This window comes from Lactuca serriola, chromosome 3 (assembly GCF_051521515.1).
Source record: "Lactuca serriola cultivar US96UC23 chromosome 3, Lser_US96UC23_V15, whole genome shotgun sequence".
Lineage (NCBI taxonomy): Eukaryota > Viridiplantae > Streptophyta > Magnoliopsida > Asterales > Asteraceae > Lactuca > Lactuca serriola.
The window spans coordinates 31,626,058-31,639,842 of NC_136410.1; the positions used below are offsets into that span (position 1 = coordinate 31,626,058).

Below are 13,785 nucleotides of genomic sequence, written 5' to 3' on the forward strand. Positions count from 1 at the left end.
AGTCTAATCCTCCAAATAAGAATATTAATTTTAATAGGAATCCAATTATTCCAATGAATAACACGACCACCAGTGAAAAGCATAATACCATCCAAATATCTCCTTGCTGAAGAAAATGAATAAGTATCTGAAATATCAAGAACCCAGCCCAGTCTATCTGGGACTGACTAGAGACGAAAATCCTGCAAATGTAAAGTAAAATTGTCCCATTGTTCCTGCTCCACACCTCCTCTAGGATTACGTTTGAAAGTATTAAACCCCAAACCCATAGATAACCTTTCACTAATAGAAACATGTTTGTGCAAGTCTAGAAGATAAACTCTAGGAAAGATGGAAGACAAAGGCATATCACCCCTCCATACATCATGCCAAAAAGACATAATTGTCCCATCACTAACACTAATAGGGCAAAAAGAATGAAGGTCGATATATTTTTGTCTCAACTAGGAGAACATACGAATAACCCCAACCCAAGGTCCTGTCCCACTAGTAGGAGAGTTCAAGTTCCTACAAGCACCATTCGACCCATAAATAGCTTTTATCACTAGAACCCACAAAAGATCAGAGCTTTGATAAAACCTCCACCACCAACGATATATCATAGCCCTATTAAAAGAGAAAAGACTTCCGATTCCTAATCCTTCTTCATCCTTTGAAGAAAGAACTCTGTCCCACCTAATCCTATGCACCCGATGTTCGTACCCATCTTCAACCCAAAAAAATCTCGCCATCAATCTCTCTAACTCCTTCAAGACCGAGAGGGGGGGGGGGGGGGGGGAGGGTAAGGAAAATGTACATCATGTAGCTCCTCAAAGAACCCAACGCAGACTTCACCAACGTAAGCCGACCTCCAATTGAAAGACTCTGAGGCTCTGAGCCGAGCTCGAGCCTATGTCACTAAGCTTGATTAGACTTGTGAGCCTATATATAATATAATTTATTATTGTATTTATATAATAAAATAAAAACATATTTGAGGAATTAGGGATTTAGGGTATTAGTAAACAAGCTCGAACCGAACTTAAGTTTATTTAGGCACGTTAGACAAAAAACAAGCCAAACTCAGTATAATAAAGCTTGAATTGAGTCAAGCTCAAGCTCGAACCCCGTATAATTTAAACGAACCCGAGCCGAGCCTGTCAGGCTCGAGCTTAGCTCAACTCTTTTGCACCCTTAAACATTAGCACTGTGTAATATCAAAATTGCAGAAATTGTCTTGTATAACAAGGTATCGGAAAAAAATAAAAATAAAAGACGTTAAATAGCGAACAAGCCGAATCAAGATCAAAGTTACAATCGAGAACTTATCATTCGAGAAACACATCATGAGGTTGAAACTGTTAGCGTATTCCACATCGGTGCGACACGATAATATAAGTGACTATATATGTTAGAGTTCCTTTTCTCTATAAAAACTTTTTTGAAGAGACAATTTTGGGCTCCACGTATATTTATAGAAAGCTTTAAAAAACAATTGATTACATCATGGATCTTTTTTACTAGTGTCACGATTTGAATCCAACCACTCTCTACCATTTCTACTCATAGTGAAATTTTGGATAAATGACAAACTGGAATATATGTATCGCCATGGATACCAAATACAATCCATTATCAACTGCAAGCCAACTGATCTTGTCCATCTCGATTGATTATATAATTGATTTCACAAAGTTTGTTCTTTAATCATGTAAACAATTTTTTTATTCAACACATATTTCACATCCATTATTTGAATACTTTTAGACATGTATTACATCTATGAATTTTTTTATAATTATTATCGTTTTATTATTTGGCTCATATCAAGAGAACCATACATAAGAAATGGGTTAGTTGATGCAATAGTGTGGCAAGAGATTTTGGCGATCGCTTATTCGGACTATGCTTCTATCGTAAAACCAATCACCAACCGACTGTGCAATAGCCTACAAAAGATGTGTTATATATGTGACTAATAGAAATATAGACTACAAGAGAACATATATGCATAAGGAGATCCTTACCTTATGCCTCAATTTCCATGAACGATATCCTAACCATTTTGTTTGGGATTCAGCTTGGCCGTGAGTAAAGCAACTATTAACAAACCATCCTCTTGAAGAACCATCTCGAACCACCAAAAATGCTTTTAAAAAATCCAATCTAAAATCTAACCAATACAACAATAATCAAATGTTACAAGTGTCTCTTCTACTTCCTATAAGCCTACTAAGACTATCTTTAACCCTTAACATAATTCTACATCAAATTTATAAAAATATAATAATAATTCTTGAAATAGTAATTCTTCTCCGATGGTTATAGTATTTTTACAACGAAAATAATATTATTGGTATATTCCATTTGTTTCTGATCACCATAGATTTTTAAAAATAAGCCTGATAATTGTTATTTTTAAAAGTTTGACCAAATCTTTTTATTAAAATTATAAAATATTAAATGACCAGTCAACATATATATATATATATATATATATATATATATATATATATATATATATATATATATATATATAATCAAAACAACCATTTTACTAAACTAATATGAATTTAATTTATAAAGTAACATCAAATGTAACAAAAATCACATAAAAATATTACTCCCTCCATCCCAAATTGATAGTCTACTTTTAACTTTTGAAGTCTTTTTTCTTTAACTTTGACCTTAAATATTTTTATTTGTGTTATATATTACTTAATAAAACTTATAACAATGAAAAAACATTAAAAATATAACACATTTATATATTTTGCATATCAAGTATTATTTATCAAAATCAAAAATATTTAAGGTCAAAGTTGAAGACAAAAAACTTCAAAAGTCAAAAGTGGACTACCAATTTGAGACGGAGGTAGTAATATACAATTACAAATAATAAACCAATTAAAACTACATTATTCAAAATTAATGGTCAATTTGTAAAAACAAATGGTGTTGGATTGGAGCAACTTTGCTAAAAAAAAGGTGCAAAATTTGGATTTGGTGTTAGGTTGGAGATTTCCTAAGATATTTTTTTCTCATTAAGTTGTTTAGATGAAATGTTGTCTAGATAAATGATCTTCCTGAAAACCCATTTCCTGATTTTCTCTATTAAATCATTCTTTTTTTTTTTTTTACATTTAAAAAAAATGTATATATAGTTTACCATATTGTGTTTAAGTCCATTAGTTAAAAAGGAAACAAACGCCTTAAGCCAAGAATCTTTGAATAAAAAAGCAAAGACATTGACCTCGTAGCCTTTGGATTTGCGGAGATGAACACAAATTTATATCTTCCTTGCATTTGGTAAAGAGTCCCATAGGATCGGCTTGTGGTGTCGCCAAGATGTTTTGTACCTTAGTATTTGCAAAATTAAGGCAAAGGACAATCGTAAGAAGTAATATGAACTTGATTTCTATGTTATTAGATGAAATTATAAAAATTTGTGAAATAATGTGTCAAAGCTTACCTGGAATGTATCATATATAGTTTGTAATATAAAAATAGGTGTTTTGACATATGGCATGGAAAATTGTGGGTAGAAGCACTGCAATATCATTTTTTTTTTCATGTTCATCAGTAAAGTGCATTCTAAGAATTTTAGAAACATTCAAGATACATGTGCTTACTAGACTTGGCTTCAGTTTCGAAGTACATTCGGGATACAAATTCTTTGATGATCCCTATTATAAGCACACAAAAAATATTCATCTTCTGATTTATATGATTTTTCAGACAGTTTATCTCAATACTAGTGGAAGATAACATACATGTAATGTAACCACTTGATCAAAGTACTCCTCAAACTTATATCCTCCAGAGAGGTCTTTTCTGTTAAAATTCAACAAAAGAAACATATGTGAACCTTTTGTTAATTTTGACATGTAACGATTGATCCCTATAGAAGAAATGTAGCATATAACTGAATTAAGAAGCTAAACTTACACATGAGCAAAATAACCAGCATCTGAAAAGCATTTTACTCGAGTACTTTCTGGAAAGATTTCTCGAAACTTGTCACAGTGAAGAATGGAAGCCAATCCACCTGCTGAAGACCCTGACAAAAGAGCCTGTTGGCATCGGTGTATAACTTTTGTAAACTAGGGACAACCAATAATATACAAAGAGAAGGGGTCATGGGGGATTTTACATTTGATGCAAACTTCATTCCTTTGCTAAGCAACTCCTCAATAATGACATTGAAGATCCTTGCACCCCTAAAGTGAAGATTTGTAGCCTTCAAAATGAATGACAATGAGAATAAGAATGTTCAACGATTCTTATTATTTTCGGATGACAAAGACCATATATATATATATATATATATATATATATATATATATATATATATATATATATATATATATATATGTTGATTTTTCTATTGATTTTAAGAATCTATCAATGAAATGGACTGAACTAAGAGCACTTAAATTCCTGGAAAACATGGGAATGCTTGTTATTATGTAAATGTAAGGGCATTGCTATTATGTGTTAGGAAATGAACATATGTTTCTAGTATGTGCAAAAATGAATGTACATTGCTACTATGCGAAAGAAATGATAGTACCATGTTATTACGCATAAAGAAACGTGTCGTCGTTATAAAAATAAATGTAAATATTTTGTTATAATGAGTGAATAGATTTTATGATTTTTATGTTGCTTGTCTTTATTGCTACATAGATCCGTAAATATATTGTTTTATGGGCAACAATTATAAGTATGTAGTCATTATGGGTAACAACTGTAAGTTACAATATTGGCTGTAAAATGTAACGACCATTAGTTGTAATATTATGTTGACAATCTATTAAATTGATATTAATCGATCACATATTAAATTCAATTTGTAAAAGACCTAATAAATAGAATGCTTTTTTTTGACAATCTTTATAAATTATAGAATAATTATATTATAAATTTATTTTTCAGTGTAAAATTGTGTTAACAAGTTGTAGATACCATTAAAATAAGTATCATTCTAATATAGAAAATGATGAGGAGGACATCCTACCTAACCAAAGCATTAACTTTTGAATAAAACGTAAATATTATCAATAGTCGGTTTTTAATTCAAGTGGCTTAATTGCTAGTTTCCAAAAATTACAATGATGAATATATCAGAATGAGAATATATGGATTTTTGGCTTTTGGAATGAAGTGTATATATGTCGTTTAGAAGTTTTATAGTTTTTAAATAAAAAGTAAAAACATAAAAAAGGTACAAGATAAGGCAATGCAATGATGATATAAATGTATGGTACACATAACACAGGACTTACAGGATCAACTTCTTCCACATCTCCAGTAAATGATGACCCATCACAGTACCTCACAGCGACTCTATTCCAATTGTAGAAATCTATCCAAATTAATTGATTGCAAAATAATTTCCAAATTAGTTCTTTGAGTCTTATTGTAACTAATATCATGATATCATAATAAGCAATAAATATACGTACTCGGATTTAATTCTTGCTTATTGCTCAAAATCCCTGTGAAGTTGTAATCAGAACTCTTCATCATCTTTGAAGACCCGAATCGATTATACATTCGTGTACGACAATCTTCTATTGAATTGCACCATCCCCCACCCTATCATATATAATTAAACACATTTACCAAAATACATACATACATACATCCATACATACATACACATATACATATATAGTGACCTGTATATGAATCAGCCAATTTTGAAGGCCTTCATCAAAACCTGCATCAAACTGGTATGCAGGTGGGCTTCCATCCAAACAAACTTCCGACCACCATTGTTACCACAGTAAAACAATCAAATATTCCTAAAATAGAAAGAAAGATGGTTAAAGAATCGAAAGTCACCTGCTCCTTTGGCCACAGCTCCTTCGATGATGTTTATACCACTAAGTATACCCTCTTCACTTGTACTTTCTGTTTTTAGAAAGATAAATAGACATACAAGTATTTGTAGTAGCCATTGGTTTGATGTTACTTTCACCATAGTATAAACTCGAAAAATTGTTAATGAATAAGTCAAGTCTAGATATGTGTGTATATATATAATGTACAAGTGGGTTTACTTTTGAAATATATTAATAAGATAATATGATATAAAAGGAAATTGCTTTATTTGTTCATAAAGTTTCTTTTTTCGACATTATTTTATTTAAATCACATGTCTGATTTCTTAGTAACATGTCATCCTTTTGATTTCTTTTTATTTTCGTTTTTCATCGTACTAATTTAGTTAATTAATAAGAAAAATATGTAAATAATATAATTTTTTTTATGGAGATCGATGCACACTACCACCCTCCCCTGGTTGATGCAAACTGGGCGCCTGGTTCAAGGCGTCGACTGTGGAGTTTGCAAAGTTTTTTTTTTTTTTTTTTTTTTTTTGACAAGATAGGTGTTTCAAAATTTTATTTAATTAATTTTTTATTTTTTATAGTAAATTATTAGAATGGTCCGTATAGTTTGGGTAATTTGCATGTTTAGTCTTTATTTTTTTTTTTTTAACTCGGACCTTCTTAACATCCAATTTTGTTGCGGTCATTGATCCTGTGAAATAAATATATTACCCTTACTGATTCTTTTTCTAATTTATTTATTTGGAATATATATTTTTGTTATTTGTTATTACTAATTTATTAATTTATTTATTGTTAAATGTATTATTCTTTAATCTTCACCGATCTTGTTACTTTCTTGCCGGACCACCAATACGTCATCGGAAATCACCACCACCTCTGTATGAATTACCACCATCTCTCCCACCAGAATTCATAATTCCAACAAGTAGAAAGATATGAACCTAAAACACAATCTCCTAACAATCTAGAATTAACAATTAAAAGTAGAATTTCAATTAAACCAAGTCAATATATCCGGGGAGAAAAACAATCAAAAAATAGATCATTAAACTTCTGATAGAAGAGAAAACACACAGAAGTTAACTTGAAAAAGTAACCCAACAAAGCGATAAAGCCATTTTAAGAAAAATAGAGATTGACAACAATCCCACATCCAAAACGATGGAGGTAAATATGTGAAACAGATGAGTGAAAAAATAAAGTTACTTACATCAGAAGACTATGAGTGATTAGAAAATAATAACGAAACAGATTAGTGAACAATGAAAGTAATAATAACAAAACAGATTAGTGAAAATAATAATGAAAAATGAAACAGATGTGAGGCAGCAAAACGAAAGTGATCGACAAATAATAAGCTATCTTGGACTCAGTAGAAAAAAAACAAATAGAAGAGAACAATTGAAGTAACTTAAATCAGAAGACGATGGAGGTGATCGGAGCTAAGGGTGACAGTGAAGACCAGTGGTCGGTGGTCGGACTGATAGTGCTCGATGTCGGACGACGACGCTAGATTGGAGGGAAGACGTCGATGGGAGATCGTCGTCTGGTGGTCTTGGTGGTGCGTGGTCGCCGGCTCGCCGCCGAAAGGAATCGCCAGATACAATGTGTGAATCACAGCAGAACAGGGGAGGGTTCGTGAGGAGTGGCGGCTCATTTTCTTTTGATTTGAAACTGTGAATGAAACTCCCTCGTACCCAAAACCTAATTCAATAATTTTCCAAATATATATATATATATATATATATATATATATATATATATATATATATATATATATATATATATATATATATATATATATATATATATATATATATTCAAGAAAATGAATCATTAGATTATTCATTTGTAAGATAATTCACAAGAAAAAATTCTCAAAAAAACATCGCGATCATTCATTTATACAATGATTTTGTTGTTATTCACTAAGGTGCTGTTTGTTTTTTCTGAGGCGTAGTCTGCGGACCATATCTGTAAACCTCTGCAGTAGAAGAGGTGGACCAAACGTCTGTAGTCTGAAAAAAGAAGACTGTTTGTTTTTTTAACATCTGCGGACTACTAAAATAAACTGAAATCTAAATAAACTGATTTTTTTAAACTTCAAAGTGATTTTTTAATATTTTTATGACTTTGTTATAAATAATTAACGTATATATTTGATAAAAACCAACAACTTTGGTTGCAAAGTTATAACTAAGCATTATAAATAATGATCAAAAAATTTGATACATAAATGGATGGAAATAAACTTTGATTTTTTCAATTAAATCCATTAAAAACGTACCATAAATATTTTCTTGATAAATTGACAATAGTGTATTAAATAATGTTTTACAAAATTTGACAAAAAAAAATATAAGAATATATTATGATTTTTTTTTTCATATTTATATAAACAACTTCAACGACTATTATTGTAATAAATATTTATTTATAAATTTGTCAAAAATATCATGTTTGTATCGTCAAACGTTTTTTTTTAAGTTTTAAATTTTTTTTTTCAAATTGTTTATCATTAATAAAGTTGGAAAAAAATATAAACTAAAAAAAAACTTGTAAAAAATAAAGATATATATATATATATATATATATATATATATATATATATATATGTTTTTTAGGCTACAAGATGTCTGAAGACGTTATAAGACTCTGGTCCACATCTGCGCCAAGAAGAGGGCGCGCAGACATTTTTAGGTCTGCAGTCTTCAAAAAAATAAACAGTCTGCAAAGGCTAATGTCTGCGTGACGCAGACAGAAGAGGCCACGCAGATCTGCAGACAAAAAACAAACACTACCTAAAATTGTCACAGAAGTGAATTTTTTCATAATTTACTTAAAAATGAATCATAAAGATATTTTTTTTGAGAATTTTTTCTTGTGAATTATCTTACAAATGAATCATCTAGTGATTCATTTCTTTTGTTCGTCAAAAAAATATGTAGAAAAAAAACTTTTTACCTTCCTACCAAAAAAAATTTCTTACCGGATATATATATATATATATATATATATATATATATATATATATATAGAGAGAGAGAGAGGCTCGTTTAGTCTCGCAAACCTAATCGGTCTTTGTTACACATGCTCGAGCTTGAGCTCGTTTAACAAACAAGTTTAAAATTAGGCTTGAGCTCAGCTCGGGCTCGATAAAAACCGATCTCAAGTCGATCTTTTACCAAGTTGATCCGGAATAGCTTGCGAGTAGCTTGGATCATTTGCACCTCTAGATGTAGTTATGCTTATTCAATTGGGATATGCAAAACACAGATGATATATGACTTCCAAATCTAAAGTAATTGTTGAAATGAAGATTTTTTGAACGACAAATATAATATACTTTTAAACTACTCATAATTTCACCTGTCACATATGAGACTTGAACCTTTGACTTCAAGGAGGGAAGGCATGTTATGAAAGATCTATATACCCAAGATTAATTATAGAATGATATTGCTATATAATATATGATACTAAAGGGTCACATTAACAACAACTTAATGCAAATATATTATTTATAAGAATTTGATCCTTGATAAATAAAATATAATTTTGTAATTAATTGAAAATTATTTATTTCATGGAAATATTAATTTTAAATGTGAAGTATCAAAACATATCATAATATATCATAATGTATGATTTATTATGTAATGTACATCTTTTTGGACCAAAAAATATTTATTTTCTTATATGGATTTATATGTTTTATAAGTTATAAAAATTAGAAGAGTTTTTTTATAGAAAAACTAGCTTCTTCTTTTTATAAAATATTCAAGAAGACCATAAAGAAGAAAGAAAAATTGTTTTTGATTAATTTATTCAAATACCATGCTCTTAGAAATCATGACTAATTAATTTGATAAAGTGTGTGTCTTAAAATGCTAAGCCCCGTGGGATAAAGGCTTAAAGTAAGAACTTAAAACAACTACTTTTCTCCTTTCTTTCTTAAGCCAAAACCATGAAATTTTAGTCTTCCCATCTCCATATTCTCTATAGTTTTGTCTCTTAAAGTGTTAAGATCAAAATAGGAAGAAGTTGATACTTTACTTTAATTCTCCTTTAGAACAAAAACTTTGTTTTGTTCTTAAAGGCTTAAGAGTGCTATTATTAAAGACTAGCATTTTATCAAGTTGGCTAAATATTAGTGGATAATTCTAGAGAACCTCTTCTTTGAAGCTTAGAGCATCCACATCGGTGGTATTGCAAAACTTGACACATCAAATTTATAACTTAACCCACATTAATATAATATTAATATATTTTTTTAATGGTCCCCACTAAAAATTAAAAAACTATTTTATATATTTTAAAATATATGTTTGAATTACCTTATATAGTCATTTTATGGTTATTTTAAGTGAAAAGTCATAAACCTTTTTTTATAAATCATGAATTTGTGACTTTTAAAAACAACTTTTTGAGAGTTTTGAAAAGTCATTTCTAAAAGCACTTATCAATTTACCAAACATTTTTTTTAGACTTGGTGAGTCAAGAAATTATTTTCATAAGCAACCCCATCTTTAGTTTGAGATTGCATAGAAAGACTAAAATATAGTTGTTTAATTAACTTTTGGTGTAGCGTAATGTAACATTCTTTTGAGGTTAATGTATAGTTTTGTAAACTACGGTTATTTGATTATACATGATATAAAATATACCATGTGGTATAAATGTTATTTTGAAAGAAGCATTTTTAGTGTGTTTTGTATTTGGATTGGGATCTTAAACCTTTGGTACATGTGGGGTCTTGCAATTCCGTCACATGGTTTATGTATGATGGTTCATATGTTACCTAATCTTGCAATTCCGTCACATGGTTTATGTATGATGGTTCATGTGTACAATAAAATAAACTTGGAGCCTTTAATTATGTAAATATGTTTTCTCTTAATTTCATAATATGTTCCGTGTTAACCATCATTCATTCTATAGAAAAATGAAAACCATAATAAACTAAAGAAACACTAGTTTGCTATTAGACTTGGGGTTTAGGCACATTAATTAATCCATATCATACATTGCATCTTACATATATTGTTTGGTTTATAATGACTAAGATGTTTACATACTTTATTACATAAAGTATATTTTAAATTGCAATGTTTTTGTTTTTGAAAAATGAGTTTAATGATTTTAATGATGTTTTATGATGAAAAAATAGATTAATTTAAAATTTAAAAACTTGTGTCATTTATATATTAACCTTATGATGTCAAGCTCATATGTGATTCACTAGGCTTCACAAATTTAACTTACTATTTTGATGCCGGTTAAAATTAGGGGAAAATGTCATTTTAACCCAACGAACTTGTCATTTTTATTTTAAAAGGTGATTCAAATATTAAATTTGTACATTAAGGGAATGAAGCCGGATATACCATTTTAAAAGATCCTTTTTTAACTTGATATCGGTTAAGCCGGTAAAATGTGGTGATATATACAAAATTATTCTTTCAAGCATTTTGACGAGCACCTTCTATGCATTGCTTATCTTCTTCTTGTTTTTCTAACTTGTTTGTTTAATTTCCAAAAACTAATGCATGTGCATCCATCCCCATCTTCATCAGTTCAGCAAATAAAGGAAAATGATATTAGAGAGATTAGGTGAGTGATGTTGTTGGTAGAGTCAGTTTCCGAAAAGGAACCGAACAGAGAAGAAACAAGAGGCTGATCCCTCTTTTGTGTTTGTGATGACATTATTTCAAATGATTTGTAGGAGTGTGATGTACGAAAATAAAGTTGATATCATAGCTTGACTTGTAACATCCCAAAAATCAAGGGTAAAAATTTCATTTTTATTATAATCAAAACACTGATGTAACTTTATCCAAACATTTAAAAGCATTTCAAAATAAAACCATTATCAGAGTTCATTCCCAAAATCGCATATTTCATAAAACACGAGTGCATGCGCTGCGATCAATTCGGACCCTTCCATTTCGAACCGGAAGTACCTGAAACCATAAACCACAAACTGTAAGCACAAATCTTAGTGTGTTCCCCACATACCACATACCAAACATATCAAACAAGCCATACTTATCATGCATATCAAATCAATCAATAAAAGTGTTATGTGCAACCCATAGTCTTGCCAGGCCGGGGGCCAAAACCCTGGGTCTTACAGACAAGTGCCAAGAGTTACCTCCTAGTCTTCCATGTAAGCATCACAAATACAACTAGCATACAATCTAGTTAGCTAATAATTTCCAGAGTTCAGACTCTGGTCTTGCATACAGAATGCTAGGAGCCGCGTCCTGGTCTTTCATTCAAAATGTCAAGGGTCACCCCCCGAGTCTTCCTATAATACATAAACCGAATGGGCCGGCATTGGTGCCTTCGACCCATAGAACAATGAGGAGACTCACCTTGAATGCAAAAGCTCACTGAAAGAAATCTCTAGTTGTTTCCCTGACGACAGCTCCGAGCTATCAGATCAAAATAACACCCAATTAGCAATTGGATTCCATTCTAAGGCCCACGATCCATACTTGGGGTAAAATGAGCAATTTACCCCTAACCCAACATGAACTAAAACGGAGGCCCAAATCCAATAACCAAAAGGCCCAAAACCAAAAGATCCATAAAGGCCCACTAATGGCCCAATTTTCCAAATTGGGCCCAACCCCTTATTGGCCTTATCCTAATTCCACAATTTCCTTAGTTACAATTCATATTACCTCAAGTACCTCTTAGGACATACTTGGTCAAAGACAAAATTCAAATGTCCAGATCAACAATCCATGTTGACCCAACACATCGTGTTGTCCTTCAACACGCCATGTTTCTCCATCAACTTCGAATCGAGAAAAACCAAGCCAACATGCCGTGTTGACCAACAAACACGCCGTGTTCACCTAAGACCCAACAACTTAATACATTAAGTTGTCTTCATCGAATCAAAGAGCTCCAAAGCTCAGATCTCGACCAAAATGAGATCTAGAAGGGTAAAGTTTCCAACTTTACCCCTAGGAACCACCAAAATGGTTCCAAAACCCAAACCCTAGACTTAAAAGAGTGAGGGCTTAACCATTAAGCACTTAATCCTCAAAGACAAAGCCCCAAAATGCAGATCTGACAACCTAGAGTTGGAAGACCAAGTAAAGTTGCCAACTTTACGTTCATGCATGCCAAGGAGAAGCTCAAATGCTCAAGAAGGGCTTAATAAGGGACTTAATGCATTCATGAGGCCTAGAATCTTTTAAACCACCTTTTTGCCAAAGGAGTCTATGAAAACCCCAGGTCTGAAAGAATAAGCCTGTGGGACATCCTAATCCGAACATCCATTCAAACCATGGCTAAAACATACCAATTTAACCTAAAATTAAGAGAGATTTAAGCATCTAGCAATTAAGATAAGAACTTGATACCTCAAACTCCTTGCAGAATGGGTAGTGGTTCCGGATCCAAAACTTTCTTCTCCAAGCTTAGAAACTTCAAGATCTTTTAACTCCTTCACAATGCACAAAATGAACACCAAACTTTCTTCCAAGGCTCAAATGCTTGACAATGGAGGCTACAACTTGTTTTAGGGTTTTGATAACAATGGAGGCTAATAAGGAGGCCATCCAAAGGGACTAAAGGCCTTTAAATAGGGTGCAACACCCTAAAATATGGGGTTTCCTTCCCAGCTGCCAACACGTCGTGTTGAGGCACCCCAACACGCTGAGTTGGTTCATTTAATCATCGTGATTCTTCCATCCTAGACACGTCGTGTTGGTTCCTCCAACACGCCGTTTCTAACCCGAAAAGAGGCTTTACTCCCCAACAATTTCTCCTCAAGATTCTGGGCGTTACATGACTGCAATCACAACCGCAATGGTGGCAACCACAAAAGTCCATCGGGAATGGAATCGTAAAAGATTCTAGCGGTGGAAGCATGGTGTTTATCCATGGTAAGTTGGCCTCTGTTTTGACAAACTGATTGTACTTTGTT

At 31.6% G+C, this 13,785-nt stretch overlaps 1 protein-coding gene across 1 annotated transcript; it reads right to left on the reverse strand.

Moving 5' to 3' along the window:
• Positions 1-1,611: 1,611 nt before the first annotated feature.
• On the reverse strand, positions 1,612-6,009 carry LOC145091785 (pectin acetylesterase 8-like). The gene is made up of 12 exons (XM_079029580.1): positions 5,830-6,009; positions 5,664-5,746; positions 5,448-5,580; positions 5,268-5,347; positions 4,133-4,219; positions 3,928-4,052; positions 3,753-3,813; positions 3,612-3,665; positions 3,452-3,529; positions 3,233-3,338; positions 2,007-2,152; positions 1,612-1,928 (listed from the first exon to the last, which is right to left on the reverse strand). The coding sequence occupies exons 1-12, from the start codon at positions 5,966-5,968 to the stop codon at positions 1,833-1,835; spliced, it is 1,188 nt and encodes a 395-aa protein (XP_078885706.1). The 5' UTR covers positions 5,969-6,009; the 3' UTR covers positions 1,612-1,832.
• Positions 6,010-13,785: the final 7,776 nt, after the last annotated feature.